Here is a 19,787-nt window from a genome sequence, read left to right as displayed (position 1 = left end):
AAACACACATCCAAATAAACACATGTCCAAAAAAGGACCTAATAGAATCATCAAAAGTAATATTAGACATCTCTGGAAATATCATTTGATGATTTCTCCTTCAGTATCTCAGTTCAAAATTGTACCTGACCTTTACAGGGTCTTAAAAACTTTGGTCTTTCAAAACGATAATCACCCAGCGCCTCACCAAGTAACCCAGAAAATTCTGATTGATTTTTTTTCATTAGTGGCAAGTAAAGACTTTGTTAAATAGTTACTACCTGAAAATATCATAGTATCTAAATTTCTGCTTTTATACCTAAAAAGCTCAGGGATCTTGTCAAAATACAGATGAAGAGAAAAATGAATTCATTTTATTTTGGAAGTGTGGAAATCCTCCGTCACCACACAAGAGAAGGAAGTTAAGAGAAATATGAAGTCCTGAAATAAAGACACTAAAAGGTCCCTTGTAATGAAGACATGGAACTTGAGGAACATTTTCTTTTATGAGCCCTAAACTATACTCCAGTCCTAGCACTTAAAAAGTAATCCAAAAGATCTGACATCTTATAAAACCGTGCAGAAAAATGACAGGTTAGAGATTCTTCACTTTTAATATCTCTCGGAATAATGAATCCAGGAAGAAACAGAAGCCAAGCAGGACCAAAACAATGCATGCAATATAAATCCTGACATGAAAACACTCCACACGGAACAGAGTCACGACAAGACAAACTACAGGTCATTTCCCCAAGGCATCTCCTATTCCAAGAAACACTGTCAATGTTGATTTGATTTGGTCTTTTTCATGTGTAGGCAAGGGACTGTCATATCAAGTCATATATATCCCATTAACCAGATCCAGTTAGTTCAGTCAGTGCTAATATTCTTCTGACTTTCAGAAAGCTAAGAATTTGTAAAGGAGCCCAAAAAGAAAGAAAAATTCACTGTCATTTTGGAATTCAATGCAAGAAGAGTCTCTCTGGACAGAGATTCATTGTATGCTACTGCATACCCACAAAACTCAGTCCTCTTGAGTTTTTGTAACCATATGGTATTTGCCACAATCCAGGCGTAAAGGCGTTTTTTGTTTTGTTTTGTTTTTAAATACAGCAACAACCACTGAACTATTATTGCACATATTAACAGGCTGGCGTGAGAGTAGTGGTGGCAGCAGTGCCAATGCCTGCAATCTCCTTCTAATACTTCTGGATAAACATAACTTGCTGGGCTTAATGCAACCTTTCCAAAAGCTCATTCTGCATTAGGTTCCTAAAAGAAAATAAAACGGTATTTCTTTTAAAATGTACAGGAAAAACTGAAATTTTAATCAGCTTTTTTTCTGCTGTCTCAAAAATCGACCTGTCTTAGCAGGTAAATGCTCAGTCTCTGAATGCTGTTTCATGCTATGAACGTTAAATAAATGAACTGGTGAAATCTTTTTCGTTGTTAACTGTTCTGTGTCTACGCATTTATACTATTATCTATAGTCTGAGGAGAGAGGATTATTTAATCTTCAACTCTGAATTGTGAAGTGATGTGCAAAATACAGACATGATACTAGTCTCTGTACACCTAGTCACCAGGTGACCCAAATATGTAGGTGAATTAGAGGGCACAGGCAAGTAAGGGAGGCTAAACTAGAAAAAGGATCAGGTAATAATTTTTATCATTTAAGGTATGTTCTGCAATGAATAAGATATTCTTGCTACCAAAACAGAAAGAAGAATAAGAGAGAATTGTGTCATTTTATTTTATTTTATTTTTATTTTTCAAACTGTATTGAAAGATACTAGTAATTGGCTAAAACCATTTTGAAATGAAAATGCTCATTTTCCTTTTGAACAGCAATGCATTCTGCATACAATTTCCACTGCTTTCAACAGGAGTATTTCTGGACCAAGGTATACTCAACAGCAATACGGATTTGAGACAGAATATTCTTATTAACGCTTAGTATGGTTCTGCTACAGTCTCGCAAAACCGTAATTCAGATTAGGATTGTGCTGCTGGTCAGGAAAAGTTTAGTTTTTATCTTACTATCAGATGAAAATGTGGCAGTTCTCCACCATAGCGTGTAACTCAGCACACACTTCCTTATTTGGCAGTGTCTGCTTTAGAAATGCCATAGGTCAGGAACAGTAAATGGTGTTTCAACCAACAACAGTAGTGCTTTGGGGTCAATGATAAAACTTTCAGTGTGCTGCCCATGCTATTGTTAAGCCTGAATTGAAGATTTTTAATTAGCTTCTCTACTATGCTAGCAATTGAAAGTTACTAAATTAACCTTGTAATTAGAAAAACGAAATGGAAAGATCCTTCATTTCCAATAGCTACACTTGACTGCGAATGCAACCCCAGGTCATGCAAGGGATCATTCAGAGGACAGGCAACCCAAACAAAGCAATTCACCTCATCGGTACTGCACAAGCCCTACCCAACACACACCTTATTCTTTGCATTTATACAGAAAAATGTAAATTAGACTCCTCTTGTTGCAGCGTTAGTATTTTCTTTTAGATTATGCTGAATGACTGAAATGAAAGTTCCCCACCTAGCAGTCTCTTTACAGCTGCTTCTTTTCCTTCCAGTTAGGAGTACAGTTATATTCTGTCTTTGAGTGAAATCAGCTTCCCTCCTAGTGGAAAATGGCAGATTCTAACACGCTGCTCTAGCTGTCCATACTGGAGATTACATAAACCAGATGTCTGCAGTGAAAAATAAGCTACTAGGGTTTAAAACTAAATTCTTCATATAAAAGGTGAAAAAATACCCATATATTGGAATACTAAAATAACCCAGACTAATAAAGCTGTGTTAAGTTTTAGATATCCGTCAATATACAGACTTCTCAAATTTCATTGCACAGGTACAACTGCTAGAAATGACGGAGGTCTATGCTCTCGAGGCTTTTTACCTGAAGCACGGGGAAGATCTAGAGGATGACCTTTGCCTGTATTCAACAGCTAAAATCTGCATTCTGAAAGTTTTGATAAACTGGAAATCTACTTCTTACAGAGCTGAATTCTTGTAAGTTTCAAGGCATTTCTATAGACTCGGAACAGCCATATACACTTAATGGGGTCAATCGTCTTCTACAATGACATTATCACTGAATGGTAAGATAACCCATCAAGTTAAAATTAATTCCAGATGGCTGTCTCATTTGCTTTACCTTTGGTAGATGAATTTGCAGAATTTCTGCATCAAGTAGAAAGTATATCAGTGATAAAAAAGATAAGACATGATTAGTTTCCAAACTCATTTCTAAGTAGCTGTTTCCTTCTCATATGTGCATATTATTTTTCCTTCAAATTGCCATTTCGAGCTTTAAACTAATGTCTCTATATTCAGTTAAACTGATGTTTGGTTTCATAAGTAACTTTTTCTTTGTATTCTGAAATAAAAGAGAACAGAGATGTAACCTAAGCAGTGAGGAGTTCACATTAAAGGGAGAGTTCAGCTTTTATTGTCCTTTATAGCCCTTTAACTTGTTTTTCAGTAGATATGCCAGCTTGTATCTTTAAGAATTTCCTACACAGAAAAAAATTATAATGATTCCATGTTTGAAATGCAATCTGAGGCATCGTTAGACTTCATGAACCAAAGATCTCCCTAACATAAACCTAGTACGTTTATTGCTTTGACTGCAACTACATTGAGGAGCGATAACAAAAATTGGCACAAAGGTTTTATTTTAAATATGTGATTTGAATTTAAAAATCACAGAAGATCCTTCATGTGTAAAGTCTCTATTTCACAACAAATATATTCACATTAATTTTTTAATTCGGATTGACTACCTTTTACTGTTTTTTGCGAGCTTGCACCAAGCCTGATCCCCAGTCTCAGGTACAGCCCTGAAGTACTGCTGTAGTAATGACAGGCAAGGGTAAGAACAAGGTAACTTGAGAGTGACCATGCCAGCTGAAAACTGAAGTAGTTACGACTGATAATGTCTAGAAATTATATGACTTTCATACTTAACCATTAGCCACAGTTAGATAATGGTAGCTAATTATGCTCTGTGTTAGGATTTGAAGATGCTGATACTGCACTTTGAAGGGTAAAGACCTACACTGGTCTTTGGCAGATGATACAGCAATGATTAAAAATACACGTCACTCAATTTGAAATGCATGCCTAAAGCAATTAAACAGAAAAGGATTGTGATCTTCCAGCAACAGCTTTGAGCAGAAGACAGTTCCTTACAAGAGATGCACTTAATTTTTAATCAAATCATAAGCAATAGTAGTAACAAAGGAAACTTCCTCTTTCAACTCAAAAAAAGATTGTGGCAATGAGTTTGACACACAAGCACTTTGGTTTTTAGACTGTTCTATTAGAATAGCTACAAAGACCATTCTACTGCATTGGAGGTTTAAAAAAGGCATAGGACAAGTTATGATTAATGCATTAATACAGCCATTTCTCCATTCCTGATAGATGTTTATGTCAAAAATACTATGTTTATTTTTCTATTTTTAATCTCTCCAATCCAAACAAAGCTGACTTAACTACCTTGCTCTTTTCATTAATACTACAAGAAAGAACAGAGGAAGAAAGAAAAACATTGAACATCACCATCCACAGCTGGAATGGAGTCATTCCAGGGTGAAAGACAAGATCTTGGAAATAAGGCTACTTTATTTTTCAAAACTACTCTCAAAACCATAACTCCAAGAAGTCAGGCTTAAAACAGTCTCTCTCGTAATCATATTTCCTCATGTTGTATGATACACTATTTCATACTCCAATGTTCTTTTTACTCCAGCCACTGACATCACATTTTGAAATTACACAAGTTTTTCAGTTTATAAATTTTTCTCCAAATCCCCTATTCCCACATGGTGCAATGCTCCGAATTCTTTCAAATTTATAAATGACCACTTCCTTCATTGTAATAGTTTAAAACCTTAACCAAAACCAAAAATAGTTAAGAACTAATCTTAATTTAGAATTTCCCTGGCATCAGAGACAACAAACCAAGGCAACACGTGTACAGAGCAAGCAGATGGCACTTGAAGCTCAAATAGGAAACAAGCACTTACCTTCAAGATTTCTCCATCCGCATACAGAACATACATGGTCACTTCAATGTTCTTCTGCACACTCTTCCCACCTCTTTCAAAGTCTCCCTTTTCTAATGTCAGGTATAAGTCATTGCGTATATCACCTACAGCAAAAGACAGAGGCACGTGCTTAAATTCACTATGGATGACTCAATGCCTATGTGAAACTTATTTTGATTCTGCAAACCATTTTCTGTGTTCTGCAAGACTATGACTGATGCCCAAATCATTCCAAGCAGCAAGTTAATTGTTAATAAAGATGAACATTTTAACATCAATGCATAAAATCAGACCGTTGTTAGTAATGCCTTTATTAAGTGTGAACTCAGAATAAATACTTGCTTTATTGTTTGTGAGCAGAGAGAGGAAAAAATCACTATGAGTTTGCCTAGTTATCTGACTTGCAAGTATCAGGCTTCCTATTTCCAAGATGCTTTAAAATGAATGAGTATTTTTGCGGTGATCAGGAGAAAATTAAGTTCATTTAGCTATTCTTATTTTCCATATATTGAAATTTTATTTTTATCAAAATGACAAGTAAAAGCAGCCTTCTTGGAAACTCGGTTGTAATTCAGTTGAGATGGATCGAGCAATTATTAAATTATTTCTCTGCCAGATTTCTGGCTAGCGCCTTGTATTCATATGCATGAATGTATGAAAGTGGACAGTATGTATAATTGCCGATTTCTCAGTACCTCATTTTCAAGAGCTTTCAGAACAAATGACTATATTTGGAAACACAAATGCTGGCATCTCTCACAGGTCCATATTATCCTGCATTTAAGGAATTCTAGTTCAATTATTGTTTTAAGAATCTTGTTTAGGAAGTGCTGCTTTCACAACTACTGGAGTCAATTTTAAAACGTGCACCAAAAGGATAGCAGGGAGCATATATTTCTCCGTAAGATTTAGTTATTGTTACCATTTCATGATGGTTCACGTATCACTTTTTATTTGCCACAAAGAGAAATGTACTAAAGGGCAATGCAAAAAAAAATACAAAAAAAAAAAATTAAACCCTTTCAAGGCAAGTATTTTGTTAAGCAGCCTCAAGAGACTAAATAATGAAGTAATGGAATGGTTATCTAGCAAAGCAGAGACTCCTCCAATGTCTGATTTCTTCAACCTCAGTACTTGGAGAAGCTGATGCAGTTAAATCCGTTTATTAATCAGAAGCACAATGAAATAAGCAGCATATGCTTTCAGGCAGCAAGGGATATCCTTTTGTGTCTGTCAAAGATGTGCTTCAAATTTTTCTTGAAGTCTATAACCCCACAGAATTTGTTCCTTATTCTACTGTGGGGACAAACAATGGAAGCTTTCAGTCTTGGCTTTACTGTCATTTTTATTTCTGGAGATAAGTACAACTTTTTAAGCATGGAAAATACGACCCTGTAGCTGACATGCAGTGCTTTCTGCTAGGAATTCTTTATGAATGGGAATCTGTATGCAAAATGTCCTTCTTTTTCCGTCAACGTTGGATCTCACTGTGAATTCACACAGAGCTGACTGCTTGAAATGCCTCACAGCTAGAGGTATGAAAAAGCTGTGGTTCATTAACGGGAAAACGATGACAGCAAGAGGCTCATGACAGCCTTCAAATATTTGATCTGTTTTTTTTTCCCTTCAAAGAATAGCCATCAAATGCAACACTCTGCAGAGAAAATTATCTGTGCATTTTTCTTGCTGTTCAAAATACAGATAAGCTACCTATATGTTGGCTACAGGAATATCAAGGAAATATAAAAGTCCTAGTAAAAGACAGTTTAAGTCAGGGCTTTTGTTTCGAAACTCCTCTTGCTTAACGGACTCCAGGCCTTTTTTCATAGCAGTGTGCACAATGAGGAAAGAATTCAATTTATATGCTATAATTCTTAATAGAAATTAATTGTACTCACTACAATTAGCATTTTGGATATTCCTATTTATAACCTCTTCTCTGGAAGACAGTCTGGCTACACAAAGTCCAATGTCAGATTGCAAATCATTTTCCAGCCTAAATTAAACGCAGCATTTGAAGTATCTTATCTTCCATTAAGCTTAACAGGAGGGATATTACCTCACTAATTGAAAAAAATGCCTGTGGGGTGGGGGCAGAAAAACTAAGATAACAGCGGATTTGCATCAAAATGAAGGAAAAAGGGGGAAAAGTACTTGAGTGAAATGTAATGGTGCGTCTTCTTTTATAAAAATAGTTTATAGAACCTTAAAAAAAAATAGAGAAGGCCATTATGCATAGCAAAAAATAGGAAAGTAAATGTATCTATATACTGGGTTCTATGTACAGACAAAAAGCAGTTGACTCTCAGGTACTTAGCCCATCAGTTTCTTGAAGACCTAGAGTTAAAACAACAAACTCAAACACTTCAGTTTGATGGTGTGTAACAATGAAAATAACCTTCCTATAAAGAACGATCTCCTTTTCCTAGCACGTTAAAACCTCACCTCTTGCTGAGACCTTGCAAGCCATTTCTTTCCTCTGACAGCTACTGTCAAGAAGAGGTTTTTTTTTTTTTTTTAGCTCAGATGCACTAAAGGGCTGCTCAGAAAATAGAGCAAATGCCTGAACACAGTGCAGTTTATTAAAATTTTTGAGTATGCAAATTGCAAGGCTAGAGGCAACATTCTGCACAACAGCGTCCAAGCACATGAACAAATAGCACTGTGCAGCTTGTCTGTGACCAACCAGAAAGTGTGAGCAGCAAAATCAAGTGAACCTTGTCAGCTTTACCACCAAATGACAGCTACATATTCATGTCAAAAATCTTGGCTGATAGAGCTTTTCCCTTACTTAATTCCATCTTAAAAATGAAAAGAGATAGATAAAGAACTTCCTTAACAAAGCAGACAATTCATACCCCTTGTGTGGCAAACTACTGTAACAAGTAGTCCTGACTCCGAAGGGACAATAACGCTTCTCTTGCGTTTTGAGAGAAAAACCAGTGTGGTACAGCAGGCTGGATCATGCAGGCCCCTCGCATCTTCACAAGGAGCACAGTGCAGATTATAAAACTGGGTTAGCTTTGGCCTCCTTTCATTAGGACAAGAGAAAAAAGTGCTAGAAGGCTAGTGGGCCAAAAGTACTTAGAGATTACAACCTGCGGGTGACATTTTACATAAGCAGTTCCTGAGATTAATTCTTTATGAAACATCCTGAGATATAACACTTCTTATAATAGAAAAAGAATTATTTTGTGATGTATGCAGCTTTTCACTTAACCTCACTTTTTTTTTTTGGCTTTTTTTGGTCAAATATACAAATTTACTTTAAACTACAAGTCATAATTTATATTGTTGGGCGTTTTGTTTATAATGAAGTGAAATCCTATCACCTAAAACTATTTTAATGGTAATGGGGAAAAAAAGTGGAAAAGAATATGCAAGTCACATATTGATTTTGTTTACAATATAAAGAAATGCCCTGGAAGACTTCCAAATACTTATTTTAAGGACTTAGTAACATTAAATAGTCCAGTGGACAATAATTGACTAGTATCTATTAGAATAAGTAGTTTGTACACTGGTAAGACTTCCAGGCTTTCCACCACAAAACTAGCCAATTCTTTGAACTGCAAAGTATTAACAATTTACAGAAACAGTCTGGATTTAATCTAACTTTTTTATTTTTTTTATTTTTTTTAAAAGGAATCTTAAGTTTTTGTACACTGACAGGAATGGTCCCTGTGCTGAAAAAAGGTTACACCAGAAGTTCATACTGGCAAACGGATCTCAAACATCTTAACTCTAGCAAATTCGGTTTTTAAGAGGTCCAACGCTGAGAGTCTTCTCAGCTCTCTGACATCACTGGGGTTAGAGTCTTTTTGAAAATGCTGGCATTTTACTGAAGAATGCCAACTCTTAGAGAGCAAATGGGCAAGAAATGGTTTCTGAAGAAAAAAAAAATCACACATTTATACCCTATAAACGAACATCTTCACAACACCCTCAGTCAGCATCACCTTGCTGACTTCAGTGCAGTTGCAGTGACGTAAGCCCAAGGGTTTTTGCCTCTGTAAGATAGGGGCCTGCGAGTAAGTAAAATCTTTGAAACAAACTAAAGCACAGAATACTGATATAGCTCTTTACAAGGGTAACTGCTCTTCTTTCTGGGCAAGAGTATCAACTGTTCCCTGGCTGGACAGCTGTGTTCTGCAGTAGCTGTGAGGCCACTGCACCAGAGCACGGTGCCAGGAATTGGCATCTGACCTCAGCAGCCCATTACACCCTCATGCTAAGTAATAACTTCCTCCAAATTATGACCAGGCAACTACTTCTGAAGTGCTGTAATTTCAACACAAACAAGGTTAACAGAATGGGCCCGCAATCAGCTTTGTGATCATGTTGCTTTTTGAAAAACAAAATGAAAAAAAAAAAAATCAACAAAGTGCACTGTCTGGGAAGTGTCTCAAATGCCTCCTGGCTGACTGCTGACTGCTCTCAGTCATTTCTGAAAACTTTTAAGAGTGCCAGGCCTCATGCTGCACGATGTTCCCTTCCTTGAACACTGGTGTAAAAATCTACTGAAGTGCGTGCTGAATTACTGCTCACCTGCTAAAACGAAGAGGCCTGATAGTCAGATAGTTTCTTGGAATCCCTTTAGATCCATTTCAACAGTTTATTTCTCTGCCCTTTTGTGAGTCACTAAGTTTTTTTCAAAGCCTATATTCTTGAAATAGTTATGGCATGCAACTATTCACCATCACTGGAAGTAATATTGCACCAGGAAGGGGAAACAGTCTTTATCTACTGCTTACATACCGAACAGTTTTTATCTACTGCTTACATATAGAATTAATTTTTTTCCCCTTCTATAAAAAGAACATCACACAAGTTTAACTCTGTGCAATCCCTAGTTTTTGGTGAACAAAATGCTCAAAGTGCTTCAATTCTTGTAATTAATGAAGAACGAGGAAAAGGAACAAGCAATACTTACTAGATTATTTGCTATCCATTGTTGGACTTCTATGCATGCAAAAGAATTAATACAATGCTCTTTTTAAATTCAATGATTTGCCCAAAAAAGTTTCCTGCCAGTAGATTTAGGCTGAATTTTTAATATATTTTGTCTTATCTCCTCCAGCTTAGAATTTTTAGTCGCTTTCTGAAAGTTTATTAATGACAAAAACATTTTTTATTCTCCTTGTAAACATTTTTTGTCAATAATTATCACATAATTGCATCTTTTAGACTCATCCATTTTGTCGCCTTGAATATTCTGAAAATATCTGATGAATCCTGCCATGTCCAATTCTTAATGTATTTTTGTTTTTGCCATGACGGTGATCTCTGAAAGAACAGATGCTGAGGTTTTTCTCACCTTTGCTGCTGGTTCATAAGCCATATCTACTAAATTGGTCTGAAACGCTGTGGTATGAAAAGAGACTGGTAAGACAAATCTATGTCCCTCTGTTACCAAAGTTTCTCTATAATGTTATGATTTATTACCTTTACCAATCCCCAACATTCCATGAAAGATATGAAAATGGGAAAAAGCAAGCAATAAGCAGACATTACACAGAAAAGCAGAAACTTACACCCAACTATCTTCATCTCTGCATCAGAAAGAAAGGGGAGAGAATAAAAGGATAGGAAAGAGAGAGAAGCCAGGAAATTAAGACAAGGAAAGAGAAAAAAAAAGAGAAAGAAACATCACTTACAAGTAGAAGATGAAGCATGCACTTTTCATCAGAGGATCAAAGTAAAAGACAGAATACTTATCAGCACATGGGGAAGGGAAGGGATGTCCTTTGGGGAACTGACAAACGCCATGCCTATGCAATAGATTTCTGATCAGCAAGTTCTGTATACAAATAAAGTTGCAATCCAAAAGGCAAGCAGCACATGCCTCATTGCTTTTATCTCTAGGGAAAGGTAAAATTGTCAGGATCAGATGGATGCTCTTAAACCCAATAGCAATTTAGAAAGAAAAACAAACAAAAAAACAACAAAAACCCACCACCTCTTCGCGAGGCTGGTTTGACTGAATCCCTTCCAATTCGGACAAAAAACCATAGAATTCTTCATGATGCTCTTCTCAGGTCACAATACAATAGGAAACAAAGAACATTTTATGCTTTGAAATGAAGACAGGCACGGTTATTTTAAAGGATATTTACATTTTCCTGCATAACCATGCAAGGTATAAGCACATAAAAACTAGTTTAACTTTATTCCTTAATGATGACCACTAGTGTTGGTCTTAACTGAGTGAGGGAAAAGTGCACCTGATATAGGAACTAGGGCTACTAGGTAGGGTAGAAATTGTCGTAGGGTACAATTGTGTGGTAATACACAGCTACAGAATTTTAATGGTTAATCTGTCTATGCTTGAAATGAATTCCTGTTAAAAAAGAAAATGAAGATGTTAAAACCTATGACCAAGAAGATTCATTTGAAATGTTAGAGCTATTTGCTTTTTTAAATATAGATTTCTTGGTTCAGCAGAATGATCACTGCATATTTTAACAATACTAGATGACATAGCCTTTATCAATTAATTCATCAAAATATTTTTAAAAATCACACTGTCTCAAAAAAGCAGCATCCACTTGCAAAATACAAGCCACAAACTTTCTGTGTTCTTCTCAGAGGGGAAACCCTGTCTTTCATGAGAAAGAAACAGTTCTGAAGCAAAGCAAGGAAAAGGTAGATTGACAAAGACAATTAAAGAAGCAAGCATGGTTGAGAACTGCTAAAAGTACATGACAGATTTTTTGTTTGTTTGTTTTGTAAACGACATCTTTCCTAATTCCAGACAACACTAGTACAGCCAGTCTGATTCTGGTTGTAATAACATAGGTGCAGAGTACATTGATGGCCACTCCTTATTGATGCAGCTTTGCTAATCCACCTGAAAAAGATAACTTACTCTATCCAAATGCTCTGTCTTAGCCATAACGTAAACTCAAACCACAGTTTGATCTAATGCTTCTTAAAAAGAAAAGAAAGCAACAGACAAATATCTGCTGTCACCTGAATACTGTCAAGCGTTTTCATTTCCAAAAAACCCTCACAATTAGAATGAACAATGTTCACTGAATCAGTGCAGTTGCATTACATTTTGATCCTCCTAATTTTTCAGGTGAAGAATACACAGGATAATGAAAATTTTTGTTCAGAGCACCATTCATGACTATTTCGTTCTTTGCATCTCATCTCTACTCTGGCAACTTCCTAATATATCACTATAGTGAAAGTCCGTTCACACTTCCATGGCTGCATTTGCTTACTCACCTGGTACTCAAGGACATTTACAAACTGCTTTTCTCCACAAATTTGAGCCTTTTTTATTTTTGAATAGAAATGCCTACAGCTTGGCAGCTAAACTTTATATATGCAGACCTCTTGTGCCTCCCTTGGAATGGAGGAGAATTTCTTGGTGTTCACCACCTTTAGAGGGGCTGTAAGCATTTAACAGTAGAATGGTGGTCCTTTCACATGTTCATTGTATCAATCAATAACTTCAGCAGATCAATATATCTCTATATTAACCCAATTCCAAACATATTATCATCTTAAAATACCTGTTTTCTCCAGTAATTGTGGTTCCCACAAAAAAAGACATTAGTTAGCAACAGCGACTTAGAATATCTTTTGAGGATGACAAGTTGAAAAACTTGTATTCCTTGAAAACTTGGCTGACCAGAGCAGAGAAGACCACTACTGTACATGTACAGTGAGCCTTATGATGGGAGCACTGCAGACATATGCCGTGGAATCTGGTTTTAATTTAGTTAAATGTCCAAGATCTCAAGGCTGAATATCACAAAGACTGTAACAATATATCTCTGATTTGGTAGACATCCTTCGCATTGAGGCAGTTTTCTCTAGAGTTCTTAACTAGAGAAAGTAAGTTTGGAAATTTGAATTAGTTGCAGTGAATAGAGAATCTTTAAAGCTTAGGGTAGGAACACCTTTTGGCTGAAAACTGCTAACCTGCTTATCCAACCCCTGGACAAAAGCATCACTCAAAACAGCAAAAGCACAGGGAAGACAGTCTCACAACACCAGGTTGCATAAACAGGCCAGGACCCAGAAAATGACAAAATATGAGGGGGAGCACTGAGGTCACAAAGCTATTCTTTAAGCTTGCTAAAATTCAGTGGTCTGAAGGTCTTGAGGGACAGTTTTACACATGCAGAAGCGTAGAATAAAGCAATTCTTTCAGGATAATCTGTTCAGTTACACAGGTATGTAAATGTTATTTTTGATGTTGACTTTTCTAACTGTGATCTAGCTTTTCTAGCTGACGTATCTAGCTGTGATCTCAATTACAGCAGATCAACATGCAGGAGCTATGTCTGCATATCAAAATGTGATATTTAATCTTTTCTGTATTTGATTGCTTTTGGTTAAGACTGAAACTGCTATAAGGTCACGAAAAACTAGAATTTGTAATTGGCCACAGTATTGACCTTACACTGATTTAAGGTTATTTCAATACACTGAGCCATAAATTATACTAGCTGTTAAAGTTACAAACTAGGTGTTAAAGTCTACAAACAGATAAAGCATTCCTTCAGCAGGGACCGGAAAGACAAGAAAGGTGTAGGACCAACAGATATGTTTATCCCATCCAAACTCCCTGTGTAAGCCATGCTGTCTAGTGTTAAAATCCTGTGCTCCTGTGGTTTTCAAGTGCATTAGTAAATAAAACACATACTGTTCTAAACCCTTTTATTTTAGTTTCTAGAAATTCTTCCAACTTACTCCCTACTTTTATTGTGCTTCCTGAAGAGCCTCCATAATGAGGCTACAACAACTGCTTTTGATACTGATGTGTCACTGCAGTCTTTCCAGTAATAAAATCTGATACATTTCCCATTATGCTTTCATAAAATTTCCTGTGTCTGGAAAGTCATCTTTGGTCTTGGTTATAATGCAAGGCAATGATGTAGTATTTCAAATGCTATACATGCAACATAATTAGTAAGCCCATTTCCTACTACACTGTAAAAATCAAGGCTGTTTAATGCCTGTTTTTATATCTATTGGTTGTATGACTGGCTAGATTCCAGTTCCCTCCTTAAATGAACTCTTGGCTACACTGGGGCTACCTCTGCTTGTGCCAAAAAGACAACCATCTCAAGCTGCTGCTCCAGAATTAAGGAGCAAACTGAGTACAGCAACGCTTCAGCCAAGGCAGCTCTTGGAGGGACTAGGTGCTTTGTAAGACCAACTGGAAAATCAGACCAGATTTGCAGCCTCACGTACTGTCAACCAATGCAAAAGGATCATATTAACTCCAAAAACCGGCGTGGCAAAGTGGAAACTCTTCTGCCAGGCTTTTGATTATCATGAAGAAGAAAATTCATGCCTTTTAAGATAAACATCTGTGCTTAGCCTACATGAGGGATATCAAACTTGGGGAAAAAATAGAGCGAACTTTCAAGATCAACTCCTGTACATGTGAATTTAACATCATCTGTTAATAGTGTGTCCATCAATTAAAATGTTTTAGCATGCCTCCCTGAATCTGGAATTGGCACTTAGTGATAAGCAAGGCAACTCTTCTGTTTTTAACCTTGTTTGAGTGAAGCACCCATCCCAGTGACACTTGTTTAGGGGAATTTGAGAAAAATATGATCAATATTTTAAGATTAGAGCTTTTATGTTTACCTGGCATTATGACATCAGGGAAGCCCAGCTTCCTGGTAACAGAAACCCCTCTGTTAAAGATCATGGGGTTTTCCCTTCGAACCTGCTCCATGTCACCACGAAGAAGCTGAAGAGATATTATAAGTCCTGAAAAAAACCAATAGATATTCATTTTTTCAGATCGAAGAATTAGATGTCTGAACATATAAGGTGTGCAGGTAAAATATTGTTTTGTCCCATGGTTAATTTAATACAAATACACAAATAACAGAATTCTTTTTTCCCTTGGAGTCATTCAGAAGTGAAATGGAAGAAACAAATCTGCTTTAAGGTTAAGTCAGGAGCATAACATATACAACTACAATGTTTTAAAAATCAGAATACTTAATTTCAAAAAGATATCACAAGTTAAAATACTTAGCATTATTTCCATTCATTGTATACAGTGCATTACTACACATGCATGACCATCACCTCTATCTGAAACTTCACATCATATAATCCTGTAGAACATCCCGAAAGTGGCTTTAACAGCGCTTAAGACCATTCAAGAAAACTCAAATTTTATCTGTTCTACTTGATTCTTTACCTACTTCATACAAGAATGCTGATTTTAATGAAATTCAGTACTTCAACATGTCTCACAGAACCAACAGGTCAAACTATCAGAAAACTAGAGTAGGCAATGCTTAGCAGCTAGCTCTTTCAATGTGACCCTTTGTTTGGTATATCAACTGAATAGCTCAACTAGGAGTAATTACATAGTTAATCACAGTCCAATTGCTTTCTTAAGTTGCTTTTAATTTATAGTATACTACGTCCCTAAAAGAAGAATAATGTACTGGTGAAGTTAGAAAATAAAGCATTAAGATACCAGAAAATGCCAACAGTAAGACCAACCATGCAGGCTTAGTCTCATCTACTGAGCAAGAATTACCAGCCTCACAAAGCAACATGAATTACATTCACATAGTCTTTTTTCCACAACCTTTATTTCATTCAACGAATGACAGTCAGTCAATAGTTCTTTCTGTCCTCTCTGCTCACTGAATGGAACACCACATACCAAACACTGCCTTCTGTCCATAATCTTGCACAAAGTTCTGAAGCTCTGCTATTTCCTAAGCTCAATATTGTTTGGCTTTGCAAACAACATTTAGTCATTTTGTTAGACAAGTTTTTAGGGAAATGAAACCAGTAATATCCAGTCCACACCCAACACCTCCAGTAATTAACAAATAGTACCAGAATTATTCTATTACCTATATAAAACAGACTTGTAATAGAATTTGTAATGCAATTTTCCACCATGATATCGACAGACAATACTTCTGTGATGCCCCACCACACTTTACACTCCAACAAACTTCTGCGTAGCTGCTGCTTCTCCCCAGGAGGTTTGTCATCTACTGTCCAGTCCTCCTTTCCTATCCAGCCTAGCCTCTCATTTTTTAATATTACCTGCAGCAGATCTGAAAGACTAATCTTATGCAAGAGCTGGAGAGGTAGGGGGAGAAACAACCAGGGAGCTTTTCTCATCACAAATGTGATTTGAGCATTTTCTCATTGTAAGAGCTGGTTCGAGAGGTCCAAATTGCATTACTTATGCTAAAATCATGTCAGCCTGTAAAATTATCCTGCACATTAGGGCAATATTGCTGCTGTTTCAAGCTTCTGCTCCAGAGATGTACTAGATCTTAGTGATCTTAGTAATTTAAATAATTATTTTAAAAAGTTGAACACAAGAGTAAAAATCTATTTCCCCTTCTTTCTGCACTTCAGAAAAGCTCATGCCCGAAAAAAAAAGAAAAAAGAAAAGTTTTAGGCAGACATCTGACAGTGGAAATATATGCAAACAGTTCAAGTTCTCCAGGTTTTTAACAATTCAGAACAATGCTTTAATAATAAGTGGTAGATGACCTTAACTGTAGTAATGAGGAAGAGCAGGGAAGGAGACCAGCTTTGGATACAATAATTTCCAAACTTCAAAACTGTTTTGCTTATTGTTTATTTGCTTAGTATCTTCTGTGGGACTGTGAACTGCATATTATGCTACAATAACTGAATATGCAAACAGGTGAAATTAAGACAATACTAGTATTTGGACATCAGTATGCCATTCTGAATTATACACTCCCTTAATAATTAATGCAAAGCTACCTGCAACTAAGCAGAAGGGTTTATTTGCCGGTTTCATTTGGAATGGAATAGCAGTGACATACCTAAATTAGCAAACTACATGAATCATTAAATGAGGTAGCAAGGTAAGAAAAAAGAAAGAAGATTTACTTTACATATTTATTTGTCATTCGCCAGGAAAATAAAAATTAATTTGAAAGGTGGCAAAAACTCTGCCAGGAAAGTTACTCTCCTCACCTATTTAATGGAACATTTAGTACTAAAACTATCACAGAAAGACTTCTTGATAATTAACCTGTAGGTATGAAAGCACCATTTATTTTGTGTCAGTCAGAATTTTCTGGACAGTCAGACAAGACTAAGATCTTAGACTAATTTAACATCTGGTTTTACTTCTCTTGACAAGATTGCACAGTATCCTCAGGAGAGCCACCTGGTCTAGTGTGGGGTGTCTCTGCCCATGGCAGGAGGGTTGGAATTAGATGATCTTTAAGGTCTCTTCCAACTCAAACCATTCTATGAATCTGAGAGCAAGTGTTACATATGTCTGATACCTGGAAGTTTCGAGGGAATCACAGGAAGAAAGGATGATCCCTGTTTTACTCAGGGAAATTCCAATGAGTACATTTAAATCCTTTACCTCCTGTGTAGCCAAGTCTGGTCACAGTAATGTGAGTCAGTGTCACAAAGAAACATTTAAAGGAGTTCTGTCAATGCTGATAGCCGCTGATGTTGTATCTTCCAATAGGCTAAGAGTTTTCACAAGCACAGATATACATAGATATACAGTAAATGTAATAGCCCATAAGCTAATACTACAGCAAACCCCTTAGCTCTCTCCACCAGTAAGATCTTCTGAGATAAAATTACACTACAGATATAAAGGTGAAGGAAATTTAGCACACTGAATTCACATTATTATTATTGTCAACTGTATCTGAAAAGTGAAGATATCAAGTAGGTTTTTTAATTCCTGGTTAAATTGGCAAAGGCAATACAGTTTACATCTGTAAACTGAAGACAATTGAATTTTACCTAAATTACACCTAAGTCATCACAAGTAAGTAGAAAAATTCAGCTATGCATAATTTCACATCTCACTGAATTACTCCACTGTAATTAATTAGCAGTCTCCTAAAGGAAACCTTTAGCTGTACTTATGACAAAAGCATACAAGTAAATATTTACCATAGTTTGAGCTGGGTGCTGTGTATTTGGTGCTGGACTTGCGGATAATATTTTCATGGATCTGACACCATTCATTTTCATTGTTACACCTAAAATAAAAGAACACTATTTCAAGTTAAAGAACACTAATTCAAGTTAAAAGCTTTCTGGTAAACCATCTTATGATGAGAAAGCCAGCATTGTTGTAGAAATAACATGAAAGCTTTTGTGGGGTTTTGATGAACGAGAAAAACTTTCATTTAAAAGTGGAAGGAAACAAAACATTCCCATATAATTACATCTCCTTTTTATGGACACTTTGGAGCCTGTGGTGACTTTTCAATCATTAAAGCAATTGTTTCACTCTTCATAGTATGAAAAAAATGAGGAAAGATTTAGACATCTTTAGCTGAATTCTCTGTACATAGAAAATTAATTTCAAGCTGAAAGTAAATTGCCATATATGCATATATACATATATTTTTTTGTTAAGCACAAAAAGAAGTTGGATTCAAGAAATCAAAAGTGGAATTTTTGAAGATTAAATAAAAATTTGATATTTAAATATCTCAGATACTGACACTGTGTCTTTTGCTTACCTACATACTTTATAGAATGCCTTAAAAACGATGTAGCCCCCAAACTATCGGAAAAGGATATGTACACTTCTGTTTGTATTTTACCTTGTGAAATACGTTTTCACAATTGTGTTTCACAATTGTTTACTCATCTATACGCAACTTTAATAAGCATTTGTAAATACTATTTCCATTTTCAGTTACACCTCTAAGTCCTTGATACAGTCCTTGATACAAATTACAATATAACTATCTGTCAACAGATCTATCATATTTCCATTCAATGTTTTTTCACCAGGAAAAATTCAATTGCTAATATTAGTTTCAATAATACACTGCAATTTGGTGTGGATTATAACCTTGTTCTAACAATATTCATGCAAAATAGCTGGCTGCACTGTACTTGATCAAGCAATCAAATCCAAAACAGCTGGATGTACATCTACCAAATCCACCACTTAATGGCAGAGTCTATAAACAAAATTGTTCTAAATATTTCCTAATTCTGTCTTTCCTGATAGGCCATGCAATTAAAGGCTTATCTTTTTTGAACAGAAAGGAAGAGAGGAATAACAGCATGTGGGGAAACTGTGACAATCTCAGCAGAGGAAACACAGCACCCTGACCCCGCTCCTCCCACAGCTGCCGTAGGAGGATGTTCAGCACATTGTCCACCCGGATAAGTCAATCGGAAAGGCGCTCTGGATTGCTTTAAAGACTGAAATGGGTTACTGCCTTTGGGGATATGGGACTCACCATGGGATGCTGGGGAAGAGCATATTGGGATTGTTCAAGACATGAATTGCAGGGAAACAGTGGGTCAAGGGGATAAAAAGGCTCAGTCATATATAATCAGGCTGCTGTCACGATGTTTAAGACCCATTCACAACTATATTTTGTTGAACATCTACTATATTTTGTAAATATCAATATGTTGTGTAAACATCCATTTAACTAGTATTTTCCCATGTGTTTCTACTGTCTTTTGGGAGAAGACATTACTACTGTCATTTGGGAGAAGACATTACTTGGCAGTTAGTCTGGATCTAGAACCTTGCGCTCAGTTTGGTGCTCCCTAATACAAAAACGGTCTTTCTCCTATGTGAGCACGTGCTGTACGAGAAGAGGCTGAGGAAACTGGGATTTTTCAGCCTGAAGAAGACAAGGCCAGAGGGAGAACAGTAACAGCAGCTTTCTAATACCTACTAAAAGTTATTAAGACAACAGAGCGAGCCAGGTTCTTCTTGGTGAGATG

At 36.3% G+C, this 19,787-nt stretch overlaps 1 protein-coding gene across 1 annotated transcript in view; it reads right to left on the bottom strand.

Moving 5' to 3' along the window:
• The window catches only part of DOCK3 (dedicator of cytokinesis 3), a 216,089-nt gene that overhangs the window by 71,496 nt on the left and 124,806 nt on the right, over nt 1–19,787 (bottom strand). Inside the window, 3 exon segments of the mRNA XM_040568460.1 lie at nt 5,031–5,155; nt 14,670–14,795; nt 17,976–18,064. Of these exon segments, the coding sequence (XP_040424394.1) occupies nt 5,031–5,155; nt 14,670–14,795; nt 17,976–18,064 (340 nt within the window).

Source organism: Cygnus olor, chromosome 10, assembly GCF_009769625.2.
Source record: "Cygnus olor isolate bCygOlo1 chromosome 10, bCygOlo1.pri.v2, whole genome shotgun sequence".
Taxonomy (NCBI): Eukaryota; Metazoa; Chordata; class Aves; order Anseriformes; family Anatidae; genus Cygnus; species Cygnus olor.
This window is presented reverse-complemented; position numbering and strand designations above follow the sequence as displayed.